The 19,468-nt window shown below is 37.4% G+C and overlaps 1 protein-coding gene across 2 annotated transcripts in view; it reads left to right on the top strand.

The window, feature by feature from the left end:
• The window catches only part of LEMD3 (LEM domain containing 3), a 48,923-nt gene that overhangs the window by 4,451 nt on the left and 25,004 nt on the right, over positions 1 to 19,468 (top strand). Inside the window, exon 2 of one of the 2 annotated variants that reach the window (XM_065842549.2) lies at positions 17,887 to 17,924. The exons of the other annotated variant lie outside the window; for it this stretch is intronic. Coding sequence (XP_065698621.1) covers positions 17,887 to 17,924 — 38 coding nt within the window. The remainder of the gene's footprint in view (positions 1 to 17,886; positions 17,925 to 19,468) is intronic. 2 annotated transcript variants of the gene reach the window in all.

Genomic DNA, 19,468 nt, shown 5'->3' with positions numbered 1-19,468 from the left:
GGTAGGCTTATAACTAAATGTTGAGGTTGAATGTAGGCCAGGTAAAATACAGTTGAGAAATGGGAAGCAGAAAACTTCGGAAGAGGATTGTCACTTAGAGCATGTATAATGTCCAAATGATTTCTTATTCAGAGCTCTGAAATAGCTATGAAGTGCTTTAGTTTTTCCGCACATGCGGCATAAAATGTTCAAAGACAAATTGGAACGGGGCTACTTCTTCTGTGTCTAACCTACATATGGTCGGTCACTTGAGGTAAGGTTTTCAGACATATAGCTGTCTAAAAAACAGATATTTATCTATGGGGCTTTTCCTAAAGCATCTTAAACCAATGAAATTAAACAACTCTTGAAGCTTATGTACAAGACCAACTAATGCATAATTGCATATTATGCTTGCTCTTGTGACAGTGGTGTATGTGAAAAGAAAGATCACTTTGGGTGTGGTGCTGTTAACCTCATTCACGTGGCGCTTGCCGTAAAGCATGTTTTGCTTGCACCTGCCTTCAAAATACTTTGAAATTTTATCAACTTCTTGCCAAGCCAGCCTAGTATTTTGTCAGGAAAGTGATAGAATTGACTTTTGTCTACTTCCTAGGATTCTATAAACCTTGAAGAGTTGGGTGTCTCTTCCAACTGTAGTTTTGTGTTTTGATGTGATACTGAGCATCTCAGGTGCCTGCTCTTGGGAGAGAGTTCTGAAGTTATTTTTCATGGAAAATTGATACAATATCAGATCAGTAGATGATGTTATCAGCTGTGGGTTTCATTCTGAAAGATCAGGGCACCAGTACAGGTGCTTTTTAAGGTTGTAATCTGAAACAGGTTGCATTTAAGCTACTCTCACTGTTTCTGCTCAGGTACTTTACCTGGAGAGTGGTTGATGTAGCAATAAAAATAACAACAATTACAATAAAGTAATCTTGAAACTTCCGGATAGGTCTTGTTTAATATCTTATGCTCTTATTACCAGAGACTTCTGAAAGTGACATCTCTTGCTAGTGATTTTGGTCTTTCTACAATAGGTGTTACAAAACAACTGCTGGGAGGATAATCCTTACTATATTTGCTTCAACTTGTGTTTTTGAAATGCTAATTCAGGGAGACTTAGCAGTTGGGTATATTGCAAGTGGAAGCTTATGCAAATGGCAATTCTAAAGTTTCATTCTATGCCATTGATGTTTCTTTGTTTCTTCTAAATCTCTCAGGCATTAAAACTTCTATGAAATTTTATGCAGGGAATTTAATTGTTAAGAAGTTAGACTTGCTTTGTAAAAGACGAGAAGATGACTGTTATGCTCACTGGCCTGCGAATGACTATTAAAGTGCTGGGATATTTCACAGATAACTGCAACAAATCTACTTGCCTTCTAAGACCATGTTCTCAGAAAAGTCTGTCTTCTTGACAGTGTTGACTTTAATAGAAAAAAATTGATTTTGGATAAGAAATATTTGTAGAAGAGAAGTCAGTAAAGGGAGGAAGCAAAACTAAAGGATTTAGAGAGTTCCTGTGTTGTGTGGCTATTAATGTTGCTTGAGATTTAGAAGTGATGCTCTGACTTGTATTTTATGATATAACAACTTCTATTGACATCGTAGCGTATAGCTCTGTTGCATGTTCTGTATATTGCTTTAAACTAGTTAGCAAGTATTTATCTTCTAGCTGATACAAAAGAAAATCCTGATGTGCATTTTGAAGACTAATCTCTCTTGTAGTGAATCTTGCTTCTGTAGTTTGAGTTTTGGATTAAGATCAGTAGATAAAAAAAATCCCAGGCTGCTTTCATAAGGTAAAGACAGGCAGAATAGTTAAATTTCCTTAGGATTCTTGACATAGTCAAGTAATATGGCTAGTCTTCCTTATGGTGTATCAGAAAAAACTCTTAAAAATCAGGAACAAATTTGACCAAGACTTGTACTCAGGAAAGTCCAAATAATTGTTATGTAGGGCAAAATAGTTTATCTTAGCTGACAACTTCAGATCCTTCCTAAAGACTCATAAACAGCCTGTTCACCTTTGCCGTAGATCTGTAATATAAAGGATAAATATGAAAATTGATCATCAGTATTTGAAACAAAAATGATACAACTTCAGAATGTCTGTTTTTTAAGGAGTATTTAGAACTTACTTACTTGACATTCATACCTTAAATGTGCTGCTGTTTGCCAATGTGCACAGAACTTTCCTTATGGCTTTAAATACTATTACAATGACATTTTTCAACTTTACTGTTGTAGGATATGCTTTTTTCTGAAGTAAGTAAAGAGAAATTGGAACAAAAATTACTTACCTGGGGAGCAGGCATGTAGAAGAGCTCACCCAGGATCTGTTTTCACTAGGTATCCAAAACTGATTGAAAGTTTGCACTTCATTACATAGTGCATGGTAGTTTTCTCAAAAGAAAATTTGGTTTCTGATGTGAGAAAATGAAGGGCGATCTAGGATCTAAAAGAAGATATGGTTTTGACTTTTCCTTGTTTATAAAGCATTGCGGACTAGAAAGGAGTGGGAAAGCAAAAAGCAAACTTGTGTTCCTTCTACTAAGAACTCTAATAGTGTTTTTCAGTAGCGTTGCAGTTTTCTTTCTGCTTAGGACAGATGCATACAGCATACAGCGATAATGGATGCAGTGGAAATATTTTAAGGAAGAGCTCATGGTACCCAATGGCTTAAATTTAGCATTGTATGAGCCCCACTTTGCACTCTTTCATAATCTTTAATTATCCCAGTATGAGAGGAGGATCAGGCCTGCAGTCTTTCTATTCTTGGGGACCAATTGTGTTTCTAAAAAATCATGTGTATTTAACTCCTGTTGACATCTGTGTTTCATCTGGGAGTAGCAGGTCACAGAACTTTGGCTTGATTGCTTACCCAGCTAAGCTGGCAGGAGTGCTAGAGTCATACCAAACTGATCCATGTCATGCTTCTAGACTTGTGCTTCAAAAATAGTATGAACATGTGAACAGACGAGAGCTGCTGTTTGAGAAACTTGTTTGGTCGCTTAACAGAGAAGCTTAGGCAAGTAAAATAAGAAAGTACGTCAGATTTTGTTGTTCCAGTGCTGTGGAGAAGCAGAGTCCATTGTAATCATGAGGCATATATTCCTTACAACCTTAAAGTCCCTGTTGGTGTTTGTTTCTCTGGAAGAATCAGTTGTCTGTTGTGATTTGTGGTAGATTGAGGGGAGTAAGTTTGGTGCTTAAGGGATTGTGAAATCAAGGTACATTAAAAAGAAAAAGTGACTTTTCAGAGGACTTGTGTGTTTGCTGAGGACTTCAGTGGTAGTACCTTTGTCCTTACTCATCCTTTCTTGGCTCCTGCTGTTGCTGCTGGTAGGTCCAGGCGTGTGGACAAAGGTGGTAATGCCTTTGCTGTGATTATAATAAATGAGGATGTGGTGTAACTGCCACTGATCAAAGTAACCTTGAAGGCTTCTGTCCACTGAGGAATCCTGATTTAGAGAAATTTGGTGAAGGAAAGTGTTGCTGATAGAAAGAAACATACTCGTTGATGTGAGGGCAGATGAAAGAGCCACTGCAGAACTTAAAGCTGATCTTATTTAGACTCCTTCTGTGTGGAAGGTTTGCTGCAGCTTAAAACATCTGATGTTGGGTCCTGTTGTAAAAAATATTTTTGAAAAAATACCAACTTCCTGGATGAAACTGATGACATGAAGGCTTTACACTTGATGTCAGTGTGCTGTCCCTCAAAACTGGGGGATAGACAAACAGACTTGATGCTTTGACTCCATGCAGGTATGGCCTCTTTGTGTAGCTGACTGTTCAGATAAGACACTACTTTGATGTTATCTCAGTATTTCTACAGTTTTTTGATCCAGGCCAAGCAGTGTTTTGGGTTCACACTTTTCTAGTCTGAGGTATTTCTAGCATTCTCTTCTAGAAGCTTTAGGGATTCTGTACAGTTCCGTCCATTCAGTAAGATTCTCAGCCTAGCTGGAAGAATTGGAGACAAATTTAAGTAATGGAGATGGAAACTGGATCAAGTATACTTAGATTACTTGAGGATATCATGGCATGAATAAGAAATTTGTCTTCACCAAGAGGTACTCTTTGTAATTAGGAGAAAAATTGTATGGCCCCAAAGTACTGTACTTCGGTTTTAGTGGCTCCTTTCCTCCAGTATCCTTATTATTGTTACCTTTTCCCTGCTACTGTGCTGTACTTCCCACAATGCTATTTAGTGCTGTTTTGCTGTTTTCATGTGTGTCACAGTCTATTGTGGAGGGTGAGAGGGTAAGGAGCAAGTGAGTGTGGATGTGTACTAAATGTGAAGCAGGCAAAGATGTTGAGCCTGTTGGGTGCAGTTTGTTGGAGATGTGCTGTTATGTCTGGTGTTTTGCAGAGATGAGTTCTTTTTGCAGGGGAAAGGACAGTTTTCTGTTTGCTGAGGGTCATACTGTGACACAGGAATCTTGAATAAAGGTGCTGTTTTAGAGTTTTGCTTTAGGTGCTTTAAATGAACCCTGAGTGACAGACTGGATTATATAGAAGGCTGTTTAATGTGGGGAGAAGATGCAGGGAATTTAAAAGAGAGGTTTAACGTTGAATTAAGTGGTATTAAAACTTACTAAGTAGTCTACAAGATGCATTGAATTCTAGTGATATGCTACATAAGTAAGAAGTCTGTTCATAAATGAAGGATTGTAGACCAGTTCCTAGGCCAGTTTTTCTCTGTGTTAGAGAAGTCCATTTACTTAATTAAAAATTGGAAGATGACTTGTTAGAAAATAATTGTTTTATATACATACTAAGCTTCCTTTATGTGGCATTTATTAACTTTATTCTTAATACAGGGTTCATATACAGATCAAATCCCCTTAAGCTTTTCTTTGTTGAAGAAGTACAAGAGACTTCTATACGTGGACTCAGGGCATCTTGGGTAAATGCAACATTGTCTGTCATTGCTAGGCAGTCAACTGAACAAAACTTTATCACGAGAGGACAGCTGGGATGAGTTGGTTAAACACAGTGTTGTGCCAAACTTGATTTTAAGGCCACATCTAGATCTTAATTTTCCATTTCTCCACAGAAAAGTGTTTCTTTGAAAGTCAGTTCAATCTCTGAGTTGCTTATTGGAGAAGCCTCAGACTGTTCATTGGCGTCAGAACTGCTTATGTTAGCTTTTAAATATTTTTAATATGCTACGTATCAAAGCCATTCACCTTAGCCATTTGTCCCTTCAATACTCATCATCTCACTATGTAGTTATACAATAAAACATTTCACAGCACACTCATTCAGTAATATTTATCCCACTCTCTGCTCAGCATCATCAAGCTGCACGACATGAGTGTCTCATGTCCAGTATTCCTTATTCCCATATTTCACAGTGCAACTTCATAAAACAATTTTTTTCTCTGAATGTGTAGGTGGTGTTGGCCATGCAGAACAGAAGTCTAGATAGAACTAATCTGAAACCTGTCAATAGATATTGAGTAATGCAGCATTTACTGTGAATGAGGGGTTTCAAATGTCAATAGGTTGATGTGTGATTGTTTTTGTTTGTTTTGTTAGTGTTGCGTGAAACAACTCTTTATAGTGGTATGTGGTTGGTTGGTGGTTTTGTGTGGTTTTGTTTGTTTTTTTTAATTCCCCAGATTATTTTCTAGAAAATGGAAATGGTAAAATGTTCATTATGAAATTTATTGTTCATATCTGGCATTGACGTGTATCTTAAAGTTTAGTGGGCTGTTTGTTCTTTTTCAGGTGTCGTGCTTCAGACAACTGAAGAGGGTATTTGTTAATTTTGTTGAGTAACAGGCCCATGAGAAGCTTTTTTCAGCCTATGGCAATCCACAGTCAAACCGAACTATTGGGAAAGGGCCATTCTGGCAGTCTTACTTGTGCTGTTTCTCATTCTTGCAAATTCGTTGGGAATAGTTTACTGTTACTTTGTAAATAAGAAAATTATTTCTGAAATTCCTTGGTGGGATCTGGAAATGAAGAGGAGAATATGATGTCAGGTTTATCCTAGTCTGTTTCTGTATTGATTTGCCCCTGGTATATGATCTAAGGAAACTTCTGGTATTTCAAGGAAAAAGTCAAAAAGGCTCTTCTTTTGTATGGGGGGTGGTGGTGGTGTTTTTTTTTTTGGTCAAAGGATCTTTATGCTGTCAGGAGGAGGTTAGAGATGCAGATTTCCTTCTGGACAAGCAACTGGTCTCACTACTTATTTTTGGGGTTTGTTTTTCTTACCTTTAAGCATGTGAAGTACTGCTTAACCAAAAGTAGCTTTGAATAAAGGTGTTCCTAAATCACTGTAGGAAATGGTGAATTTGAGCTGTATCAAAGGGTATATTCATGTTTGTGTACTTTGTATTTTGTATATAATATAGCAAACACATACTCATTTTGATGAAAACTCAATAAAATTGAGTGTTGAGAACATCTGAAAGAGCCATACTGTTGTGCTGTCTGTACTGTGTCCTTTGAGCTAGTAGTTTTTAATTTCTCACTGAAAACCAGATATACCAGCCTTCTAAGTACTCCTGAGAGCTCATTCAGAATGGGCAGGTATATATGCACAATCTGACTTGGTGATCCCAGGTAGTGTATTATGACCAGCAGCTGTTAAGTTTGACTTCCATCAAAGGTGGTACTCCTTACAGAAATGCTATAGACATTTTTTTACCTTCTTTACATTGCCACTAATGTGTTAGTGTATTTTGGAATTGGACAATGCAGTGGCTAATGCTTTTTTTATTTATAGCTTTAAATACTGTGTTTTTCTTGACCTTCAACCAAAGGTGCTGCTTATGAGCTAACAACAGAAATGTGCAGGTTGAGTACAAGTGCATACAAAGTAGGGAAAGAAAAAAAAAACAATGGGATGTTAAATCCAGACTTTTTATTCTGCTGAATGGGATGTGCGGTATTAAAGTCATTCCTTTGGAGGGAGAGCAAACTGTGGATGGAAATCACATGAAAGCAGCAGCCTTGAGAAGGAGCTGTCCTGGTGATCTGAGGACTGAAGGCTAAATAGGGTCTGTCTGTCCTGTCTATGAATGAATTAGCATGTGATATTCTCTGTCATTCAGGAGATGGGAACGTATTGAGCTTCTTACACAAACCTTGACATTAGACTACTAGATACATGGCCAGCTGTGCTGCTTTAAGCAGGAGATAAATGGTTTAAGGAAGGGAGAGTTAAGACCTTGTTTTGTAAACTTTGTTTTATAGTTCAAGCACCTACCTTTGTACTGCTGTGTAGTGACTTGGTTACTACAGCGTTCTTATATATCTGCAAAGAGCCAATGGTGTGTTAAGATTTTATTGTCCCCAGTGTTTGAGATCTCAGTAAGAGTCATGTCTTCCTTTCCATTCTTTTTTTTTTTTTTTTTCCTGTTTCTGTATGACAGATGAGTTTCTTGCTAAGATAGGTTCTTTCTCCTCTCTAGATCCACCTGGCTCAAAAGTGCATACAGTACTTTTAGAAGATTGATCAACTTAATCCATGAGCTGATGACATGACCCCTTAACTAATAGGCGTAACCTATTTAATTAATAAACAATTATAATAACAATATTGGAAGTCTTAATTCAAGCAGACTCTTCAGCCAATGGCAGGGCATATATACATAAGGGCAATGGTGATGCGTGACTGTGTGGTAGTCCAGTTGTTCCCTTCAAATAATACTTTTTAAAATTTGAACTAGTCAGTATGTGCTATCAAACAAGTGCAGCCTGTATGGTAGGCAGCCTGAAAGATTAGCCAATCCTTTAGAGTCATAGTTCAGCTGAGTAAAAATGGGAGCTATTGAATATTGTCTGTTTTTATTAATTTCCAGTCACATGGTGCTATGTGTTGAATTACTGCCGAGTTCATCCTGGTTTTGAGCTCTGCAAACTTCTGCTGTACATCGTGGGCAGTTTTCCTTCTCTTTTAGCTAATATAGATACTTCTGATGAGCTGGCTGCTGCTTTGTCTGTGAAGGCTCATCTTTGTTATGACAGACCTGCTAGCTGCTATCTCTGCATGTCCTGTGTAGAGTAAGCTCTTCTTTCTCCCTAGCATATACCAGTGCACCTATTTGCAGAGTTTTACTACTGCGTTTAAGCTTTGCATGAATCATTGTTCAGCAGTTCTGCTGCTCTTACTGCAGCAATCAGTGATAAGCCAATATGTGCTGAATGGTTAAAAGGACAGGCACAGTAGAACCCCAGTTTTAAATATGAAAAATCCCTGTGTGATCTTTATCTTGTTTTGTTTTGTTTTTTTAATGTCTTTGCTCTTGTAAATGAGAAGTTTCTTAAGAGTTTTCCTGGCAGTGTTCTCCATTTGAATGTTATCTTTGTATGCTGTAAAGTGTTCATACTATTATAGTATATTACTAATACTTTGTATTTGAAGTCTTTGTGAAAAAAGAGGTTATAACTGGGTATTTTTGCATTGGAAACTCTTCAAGACAGGAATCCTTCCTCCTTGTATGAGATCACAGGCATGTGTCTGTCCAGACTGGGCCCCTTGGCAGAGTGACAGATTTAGTATTTAATTGCAGATTCCCATTGATTCTTAAATAATAGCACTTGCCTTGAGGTTTGCTTTCCATCTTGAACTTTGGGGTTTGAGAAAAGCAGATCACTTCCCAATGTAATATTGAGCTGCTTGCGCTGCTGTGTTTTCAAGGTAGAGTTTCCCCTGCTTCTGAATGTCTTGATTTTCCTCTCATTTGTGATCAGTTATCAAAGTCATAGGGTGGTATTTTTTACCTTATAAAGACTAAGGAGTTAAAAATATTTGGAAAGGAGCATAGAAGAAGGAAGAAGGGGTATTTCAGAAGCCTATTCCAATTATCTTACAAGTGAGGGTATTCTCTACCCATCGTAAAATGCTGGTAGATGTCTGAAGTCTAATGTTCCTGCTGATAATTGTTTGCAACTGTTGATAAAAGTTGTTCTAGTGTGTTTGTTTTTTCTTCCTGTACTAACACGAACCTATAATGAAGACTGTGTGCAAAGAGTCTAGTGTTATCTAATTTTTACAATGCATAGCAGATGCACTTCTCTTGAGCTATTTTTTCCTAATAGAGCAGACTATTTAAATATAATATGCTTTGTAATATAATGTAAAAGAGTATGCATGCAAATTCCGTTGCTATAAAACACATACTAGTAGAAATAAAACTGAAGAGGAGGATACTTTATTGTAAAAATCACTTTAGCATTCCACAAATGTACTCTTCCTTAAGTTTGCTCTAGTACTGAATATGTAGTCTTCATAGAGATTAGTGTATGCATAGAGGAGAGAATTTAGGGTGGAAACCAGTTTCTCATGGGTATAGCAGCTGCAAGTATTGTCTGGAGTGTTTGGTGACTTGTGCTCAAAATTTCTGATAACATCTTCCCAACCCTTCCCACCTCCCTCTCCTGTCTCACTGAGTTAAGCCTATGAAATACCACCAGAGTTTCTTCTGTCCAAATTTCTCATCTGTGTATGGAACTGGGGACTTAAAATGCAGTAATATTTTCTTGCTGATAGTGGTGTTCTGAAGTTTGTTCTGTTTCTTGATGTGACTGCATTGATTCTTCTTTGGACTAATTTACTAGTTCCTTCATCTGTTGCACACAGTTGTTTTCACAGTGTCTTCTAATAGAAATAGTGCCATTCCATGCTTGCTTCATACACACAGGCAGGTTGCACATTCTTCCTTTTGAAACCAATTCTCTGTACTGTAGGTCTTTGGGTTTTCAGTGGGTGAGTTTGTTGTAGGTTTTGTTTGTTTGTTTGTTTTTCCTCAGTCTTGTTATGTTTGCTGGTGATATTTGGGAAACAGGAGACCTGAAAGAAAGCAAACCAGGCTCTTTGTTAATATTTGCAAGTGTTAGTTTGAGGTATAAACTCTATTTGAAATGGATGCTTCAGTACGGTAGATTCTAGCTTACAGCAGTATTCATGGAGTGAATGTGGCAATAAAGGAGTGAAAACATCCTCTAAAGTCAGCTCTGATGTCTTGGCTACTGTTTCAGTTCTGGAATTGTTGTTTTTTTTTTTTTAAGGTTTTTTGATTAAAAAAGGTGACATTCTTAAGAACTGGCTTACAGCCAATTATTGTTTCAATTTGGCAGTGCTGAGATAGCTACAGGCACTACACAGGTTAAAATATTTTACTTTAATCTTTTAAACACAAAAATGGTGATTCATAGTTTTCAATCATTAATACCAGTACTAGAATGAAACTACTATTTTTTCCGTAGCAAAACTGAACAATCTGGTGAGAAGCTCTCTCAAAACACTAGTCTCTATTCTTAAATATGGACCAAATTGACATGACTGTCAAGAGCAGCTTTAAACACTCGGATCTCTTCTAAACAGTATTTAAATAGGCAGGAGTAGATTTGACTGTTTCTAGAAGAGGTGATACAGCTAAAATATGGAGAGTTTTTTTTTTTTTTTAAGAAGCAGTGAAGACCTCTAAAGAGAAATTCTGGTATTTCCCACCTTTTTACCTAAAATAATGAAGACTGCTGTTTTCAGGGCTGATAGAAAATGTAACTGAACTGAAATGTCTATCACAAATATGATAGTTTTAGTTCTTTTAGAGGAGGGTTTTGTGGGTTTTTTTGGGTTTTGGTTTTGGTTTTTATTAAGTGATTATGAAATAGTCTGGTTGTATCATCTACTTGTATATCACCTATTCACAAACAGAATGAGTTCAAGTGATATTGGGGAAAAACTATCAATAAAAGCTCTCTAAACTGTGGCAATTAAAAAAAAAAAAAGGACTGGAAAGATTCAGCTGGTTTTAGAATTCTTGTGGCAGATTGTGCTGCTGTTCAAAATTGGCATGGCCAAGGACTATTCAAACTGTAATGGTGTACTGATTTAGAAATATAAAAACTTTTTCCAAAGCACACAAAGATCTGTAGTGAAGGGCTTACACAGCTTGATGTATGACTTGTGGTCTTAATATCAAAGCACAGAGATTTAGCCTACTGATTGAAAGTGGTTTCTCCCTGAATTAGTGCAATCTGGAGGTGGAGGCCATGCAAAACTGTTCATTGGTTTTGAGCATTGAGTAATTACAGTGAGGAAAAAAAGGCAGGATTATTTTATTGAAGCTTTTTGAAAGGTGGAGTTCTGGAAGAACTTATTTCCTGTAATAACTTGTTTGGGGAGCTTTAAGAGACAATGTTTTAAAATTGTCCTTGACATGTATGCAAGATGTCACTGAGTGGAATTAGTACTTGATCTCAAATTTATCGATAAAAGTTACATATGTTAGTTGATGTTGAAAGTACTTGGATTGTAAAAGTATTGAGAACTTGTTTCCAAGGTCATGTAGAAAAAGGCTGGGCTAAAGGCCCATTTTGGATAGCAGTCCTTCCCGTATTGTTGCTTCCTCTGTTAGCAATAGATTATCCAGCTAATGGTGTGTTCTGTGGGAGGTTTTTTTGTGTGTGTATTTGGTGTGGTGTGTCGGGTTTTTTTAAGAAAAAAAATTTAATGGAAAGCATTAGGTTATCCACTTACTGAACACACCTTTACAGGACAAATTTTGGAAAAAATACTGCTGCTCTTTTGGGATTAGTCTGCTTGTGACGTGGTGGGTGGGGAGGAGAAAAGTACTTTGCTGTTTGCAGGGAGGGACATTCTTCTGCAGAAGTCACTAGCTTGGAAGCGTGTGGTGCAGCATGCAGTCTCTGAATCCTTGTGTGGATGGTATTTGGCACTTTTGGTATCATCACATTGAGAAATGAAAAGCTTACGGTTAATTGAGATCATTCTTGTTTCTGCAGCTATGGCTCCTTAAGGTTCTATTGAAAGTTACTTTTTTGTTGGTAAAATCAGATGTTCTGTACATTCAGAAAGAAATTATGGCATTACAATAATTCTGTAAAAAATGTTAGTTTAATATGCGGTAATAGTCAGGAAGGAAACACGGTAGGATTTTCTATTTTTTAGGGAAGGGAATTGAGAACAAATTATATTTCAGAGGATATATTTGAGAATGTCAGTATGGCACTTATAATTCCTGGTGTTCCTTTATGTGTCCAGCTCTGATCCCTAGCCTCAGAAAAGGACATAGCAGAGCTGCGGAAAGGTTTGGACAGTAGTAAAATGATCAAAAGCACGGTATTGCTTTCATAGCAAGGAGGAATAGGCCTCTTAAGTGCGGAGGAGTGAGGACCGAGGGAAAGACTGAGGAATGAAGTAAAGGCATGAGTATTATGGAGAGAGTGAGTAGGGTCTGATTACTCACTGTCTCCTCTAATACAAGGAGGAGTTTCTCAAGTTAACAAGTGGCAAGCTCAGAGTAAGCAGAGAAACTGGTTTTTCACACTTGCGCGTTTAAGTTGTGGAAGTCTTTGTGACCATACATTGCTGAAGCTAAAAGCTTGGTTGGGGTTAATATGAGGCTAGACAAATTGGTAGGGGAAAAATACATTGGAGATGATCATTTAGGAAGAGAAGTAGCCAGAGTAGCCAGCCACTTATGTCACAGGAAGCTTCTGGGAGAATATTCTGTTGAAGTAGCTGCGTATACTTGACATTTTTCTGCTCTGACACTTATTTTTGCCACTGTTCTCTTGATTTCTTCCCTCCAGTTAGGGACAGGTGTCTCTGAAAAGAGTAAAACTTGCTACTGCTGGAGGTAGGATTCTGGGCTAGTTGAATCCCTGGCTTGTCTCCGTGTGACTGCTTCTTCATACTACAATTTTGGTGTTATCTGTTGAAGTGCATAGAATACTGAAACTGCAGGAATGATAACACTGTTCAGGACAAGGCATGATGGCATCTAGGAGATAGCTGTAGTGGAAGGATTAGCTACTTTTTGGCATCTTAATTCAGTGACCAGAAGGTAACAGAATCCTTGATTTTTGTACCATGTTAGTGATGGGATTCTAGCTTATGTCCTAAGTGAAGGTATTTTTATTTGTGCATGTCTTCTTACCAGGTATGACAGTCTTCAAAGATAGATCAGTCTTTGGAACTTGTCCCATTAAGGCTCTATAAAAGCTGACTTGTGCGTTCATGAACGTCTGCAATTAAGCTGCAACTTCATGTCTGTTAAAGCATGTTTTGGAAAAGAGGAGAAATCCCACTTTATGCTCCCTGTTTGTCTTACTGAAGAATATGTGACCCTTGTAAATATTGTGTCTGTCTGCAATTGTTACCAATGTATTAGGGAGGAAAATGGAGGCTGAAGTGGTGAGTGGTTTCATTATTGCTTTAAAGATGAAAGCTTCTGTATTTTAGTGAAAATTAACCTTGTATATTGACACTGACTGCACTTGTTTTCCTAAAATTGAGCATATCTGTGGTGACTTGGTATGCGCATTTGTGTTGACAGCTTTGGCTGGAATGCTTTGGAGCTGTGCTGTGACCCTTAGCTTTGTGTTGGTGACTTTCTGTTATTTGAGACTGACCAGTTCTGCCATTGCGAGGAATTCTAGTAGTCTGTAAGTCGTCATTTACAGCTTGTCCTAACAGTAATATGCGTAAATTAGCTCTTTCTAAGGGTCATTAGTAGTCGTTTCAATTAATCAGAACACTAATTGTATGTTGCTTTGATTTCTTTTGCAGGTTTTTTGGTGATCTTATTGTCTTGTTCTTGATTAACTAGCATTTAAATAAGATCACTTCTTAAAAAAAAAAAAATCTTAAGAATAACATATGTCTTCCTGTTCTGAAGTCAAGTTTCATGTGAAGATGATGTCCGTTAGTGTGGTTACTTTTTGTTTCCTTCCATGTCTGGCCAAAGAGTACTCTTAGACCTTGCCAGGAATAAAGCTCTTCTCACAATGTACCAAACTTTCAAGCAGAATGTTTAGCTATTACAGTGTTTTGGGATAGCTGGTCTGTTTCCCTTTGTCAAATTTTTAAGTTTTTTTTTCTGTGAAAATACTCTTGCTCTTTTATCCTGCAACTAATATTCCCATGTGGCCAGGTAGAGCCACCATACTGCTGTTTGGGGAGTTCTGCTGGATAACAAGATTGCCATGCTCCGATAGTTTGTTGTATCCCTCATTTTTTGAGGGCAGTGGAAGCGGTTGGCTAGCTTGGAGAGAAGACCCCCTAGGACAACAGTCAGGAGATATCTGTTTTAGAAAATTATCCTATAGTTTTTAGCTTTGTAGTGTAAGTAGATGAGAATTTTTCTTTGAAGCTCGTAAAAATGTGAGCTTGATGGGTAGACTGCTTTCAAGGCTGGTGATTGTTGCTGTCTTGAACCCTTTTTGAGGAGGAGACTTGAAAGTATGGTATTGTCACATAGGAAACTCATCTATTAGTAATTATTAAATTAATGCTTAGTTTGGTAGAAGAAGAACTTGTTAGTCTCAAAACTATACTGATACATTTTAAGAACTGTCAGGAAACTTCTGAACTAATAATGTTGATGTAGTATATTGAAATACTTTAGATGTGTTGGCATAGAAGAAAGCTTTACATCTGTGGCTGGAGCAAGTAGGAGGATTTGGTAAGAGCTTAGATCCTGGACAAAAGAAAGAAGGGTGGATTCAAAACAGGAATTACTGAAGTAGTTAAGGAGTGGCCTTATTAACTCGAGTTAATCAAGGTTATGTGGTAAGTAGATGCAGATTGATTAAGAGTTGTTAATTGCATACGCAGGTGATAAATTGCTGTAGTTGCATTTAGCTTAGTTGCCTCTTAAAGATGTCAGGCATCCTGAACTATATTAACATCTTACATAAAAAGTATCTCACTTATTGGTTAATTTGCCATAAAATCACTAACTTCAGAGGGATTTCATGAAAATCCTATAATGGTAGTTAGTGAATTACAAGGATTAAGTTTTCATGATAGATAATTTTGGAGAGAGAGTCCATCTTTTCTGTTGATTGTTGCTGTAACTACTACAAATTTGAGCCATGGTATAAAAAGATAAAAAGCTGCTAGAGTGTGTCCAGAAGAGGGCTGCAAAGTTGATGGTGGGTTTGGAGAGGAAGCCACATGAGGAACAGCTAAAGTCACTTGGTTTGTTCAGCTTGGAAAAGAGGAGACTGAGAAGAGACCGCATCATGGTCTACAGCTTCCTCACAAGGGGAGGAGGAACGCAGGAAGGTGCTGAACTCTTTAGTGACTGATGACAGAACCTGAGGGAATGGCAGGAAGATGAGCCAGGGGAGGTTTAGGTTGGACATGAGGAAAAGGTTCTTCACCCAGAGGGTGGTGGAGCACTGGAACAGGCTCCCCAGGGAGGTGTCACAGCCCCAAGCCTGAGAGTATTCAAGAGGAGACTGGACAATGCCCTCAGACACGCGGTGTGAACTGTGGGGTTGTCATATGCAGGGACAGGAGCTGGACTTGATGATCCTTGTGGCTCTCTTCCAATTCGGGACATTCTATGATTCTGTGATAAGGAGAGGCAAACATCAGTATTGCTTTGTAAATTCAGTATTTTAATTTATCCAAATACGAAGTGGCTCACATGTGAGATTGACTTTACACTGGGATTGTGATGCGTGGCAAGTCTGAGTGTAATAACCCTGTTGCTTTCACTCAATTGCTATACTGTCCTAGTGTATGTAGAATTGCAGCGGACAGTTTTCAGTTTGCATCTTTGTGGGCATGAAGTATTGCATTTGTACATATTCATGGCTTCCATTAGCACTAAAATGTATGTTTGTCAAGTATACCAAAATCTATACTCTTGTGTCTCATGCCCCCCCTTTCCCTGCCCCCTCCAGTCTAAAACCACATAACCAAGATTTCATGTATGCTCAATCAGTTTGACCTTGGGAAGAGCCCGTAATTACATAATTATCCTGTCTGGATAACTAATGATCAAACTGGAAGGTTGGCAGTCATCTAGAGCCTTGGCAGTGTTTCTCTAATCCTATTTTAGGCTATTCAGATTAAAAGTTTAGTGTACTGGGAATGTTCTGCTAAGTTAATAAATGAAATACAGAAAAGCTTTTTAAAGTTGGTAGCTTGATAATCTAGTAGGCAGTGTCTGAGAATCTGCACCTGTAGAATGAAATCATAAAGTGGCATAGGGTTTGGTTTACAAGGGTGCTTGAACATCATCTGCTTCTATCAGTTTTAATAAATCTGATATGTGAATGAAGTACTCAGGTGTTTGTGAAAACCAGTCCCCGTGTTTTGGAGGTTTTGGTTTTTGTGTGTGTGGTAGGGTTTTAAAAAAAATTTTATTAATTTGGGGTGTCAGAAGAAGCTGGCACACGGACATGGTTTCAGAGTCAAACTTTCTTCTTCATTCAAAGCATTTTCATTGCCACATCTGGCTGCTGCCAACAGTGCTACAGAAGTTTGTGCGGGTAATAAAAATTACATTGTTTCACAAATAATTCTTTTCTTGTTTTATATATATACATGTGTATATATATATCTTTTTCCAGTTACTTATCCAAATGCTATTACACTTGGCAAAGGTTAGGGAACCGCTGGTTTATAAGTTGGTCCTTAGTTTCTTTTGTATCCTTCATTTGTCCTAAATGAGAAATCTTGGCCATGAATGTGATCTCTTGTGTCCACCTTTATTCACCTTTATTTCTCTTTTTTTTTTTTTTTTCCCCCATTTATGACTAAATTAACTGTTCAGGTTAATAATCATGGTTATGGTTCAGGAGTCAAGGTAAGTGTAAAACAGTTGACTGTTGGGGAGGCATGTTGTGTGACTATCTTTACCCATGCGAGTGCCTTAAAAGAAAGTCAAATTGGTGAGCACTATCAGAGGCTGTTGCTGAGTTAACTTCAGATGCAAGCAGAAATGCTGTGTAAATGACTGCAATATCTGGGGTGGGGGGCTGGGTGTAATTATATCATGTAAATGAATATACATATTTTAGTCACTGTTTAACATGATACTTGTCTTTTACTGTACCTTGGTATAGAGAGTTGAACTGCAAGATTTCAAAATGCATAAAATTCTTCGCAGACTGAGATTTATTCCACATTCTCTATGCACAGACACCAGACCTAGAAGTAGTGGAAAGTACTTTTTTGTTTGTTTGTTTGGAAGAACTCTACTTTTGTTAGAACTGTATATGGAACAGTGTACCCCTTCAAGTGAGTACCTGTTCTTGGGGTGCTTTCAGCATCAGTGTGATAACATTAACAACCTAGACCTTCAGTTTTGTGTCAGGTTTCCTGGGATACTTTTTAAAAATTTTTGTGTTTGTGCTCCGTGAACTATGGTCAGTAGCACCTTCATTTTCTGTTTGAATAGCAGGTAGAACTGCTGATTTCTGTATAAACTCAAACTGTGGGTGAAACGAGTTTGTAGCTTAGAAAGGTAAGGCAATATGCTTTAATGGTGATTGCATCATGCCTTGGTAACTTTTTAGTTACTGGCTGGTCAGTCTGAAAGTGGAAGCATAGCACAAATTACTTGTCTGATTTCAGCTTCTTTTTATTGAAGAATATGTTTTTGTAACAAAGAGGAAAATAACAGATAAACTTATGCTTTCAGAAGATGTAGAAAGTCTTTTATTTAGAAAAGAAGGACTGGTACTTTAATCATGCTGCACTTTTCACCTGGGCTTTCAGTGTGTCAAAACAGAAAACGCTGATGACTTTTACAACTTTGTGGTATGGATTATTGCTAAGTAAAAGAGTAGTTCTAGTTTTTCTTTTTGAAACTGGATAGTAAAACCTTTATTATTTCAATGCAACCGAGTCATTAAAGCAGGAGTGGCAAATGGCAAACACAGATTTGTGAAATTTGCAAGTATACAAGATTCTGGTTTAATGTAAATGTTAGTATAGTGTAGTATCAAATGTGGAGTTAAGTCAAAGGTTGATAGTTGTCTAATTGCTGTTTGTCATATTACAGACGTTTTTATCTAAAGATTACAGTCTTGTCATAAAGCTACAGTGTTGGTATACCTTTGTAATATTTTCAGACTCTACAAGGAATTAATTTTTTTCTATTTTTTTGACAGTCAAGAATCCCTTCAGTGAAGAACTACCAAAAATAAAAGTAAGTAAAACCACTTAAAATAGAGATTTTTTTTTTAATAGTCTGTCAAATGATTATATAAAAACAATATAAATCTGTTCAGAAGGATGCAGTTTCAGAATGTTCTGCATGAGATGAACGCTTTTCTTGTGACTTTAATGTTTTAATTTTTTTTCATCTCAGGCAATATAACCAGGATTACATGGTTTGGCTGTGGCACGCTGGTTGCATGAAAAAAATGTTACATAGTTTGTGTTGTAGAGCTGTGAGAAAAACGGTGGTGTAAGTTTGGAGGCTAGATTTGTCAGTTTCTCTCTTTAATTGTTACCATTTGGCTTCTTAACCTTGAAAGGGCAGCTGGTAAGAGATGATTCACTTGAAACTCCAGGGTCTTAGTGCCATGGAAAAGCAACTGTTAACCTCCTTGAGGAAATGGATTTAAAAGTTTGTCTTTTTAATTTTTATTCTGTTCTGTAACTTGGTCCTGTATTCACTCTTTCAACTGGAATATTGGGATAAGCTTTTTTGAGATATTACCTTTGAAGGTATCTCTGTTATTCTTAGTTCTGCAACATGTGTTTTGATGGTTCTCTTCTGGCCTTCAGTCTTTTTGCTTGGGCTGTAAACATAGTGTTCTGTATTGCAAGATAATTATGTGAGGTTTTTTTTTCTTTTGTCTAGGATTGAGCCCTCCAAAAGTGAATGATTGTGTATTTTAAGTAGATAGACTTGGCTAGTTACTTGGGAAGAAAATGTTTATGAATCTTTTGAACAAATAAAATTTTGTGAGATAAATTATGATTCTTTCAGAATGACTTTAGTGCAGAGAGAATGTGTCTTGTGCACTTGACAGCTTGAGAACCATTTTAATGTTACTTTCTTCTATGTTTCTTGTGTATTGTTCCATAGTAATCCTGCTCCATGCTTGATTGCTCATTGGCTACGGAGGTTATACTGTTCAGTTCCTTCCTTTATGTGGTCTGACGGTTAATTTAAGAAAAGAGAGCTTGGTCGCAAACATGTTTCACGTGTCTGTCTCAGTGTAGTTATTAATGAAGTCATGGGTGTACTTACAGGCAAATAAATGGAACTTGGAGTACTGCTGTTTGTGTGCAGTAGAGGACTGATTTTCCTCTTCTGCCGTGCCCAGTATTTTCCAGCTAGGAAATGAGTTCATAAAATTGGTTACTTTCCTAGAGAGTACCAACTATAGCAATTCAATCTTGGTTAGGGTTTTATAGAACCAAAATAGGGAGAGGTGATGCTGGTAATTGCTGATACTGTCTATGGGAATAAATTTGTCAAATGTTTGATCAATGAAAGAAGTAGTCTACTTTTTGGTAGCAGTTTTCTTACAGAAAGAAAAAACGTAGCATTCAAATTTTAAAGTTCTGTCAGATAGTGCTGGTGCATCAGGGAATTAAAGTATATTTAGTTTATTTCAGTGTGAGTATAATCAGCAGATGCACAAACTGGAGAATTCCTTCCTTGCATATTTTCTGAATATGCTTTAGTCTTACCTCAGCCATTTGACTCTGCCCCAGGAGTCAGAGCCAACTTAAAAA

This window comes from Patagioenas fasciata, chromosome 1 (assembly GCF_037038585.1).
Source record: "Patagioenas fasciata isolate bPatFas1 chromosome 1, bPatFas1.hap1, whole genome shotgun sequence".
NCBI lineage: Eukaryota > Metazoa > Chordata > Aves > Columbiformes > Columbidae > Patagioenas > Patagioenas fasciata.
Note: the sequence above shows the minus strand (reverse complement) of the source record. Positions and strands in the feature narration are given on the sequence as shown.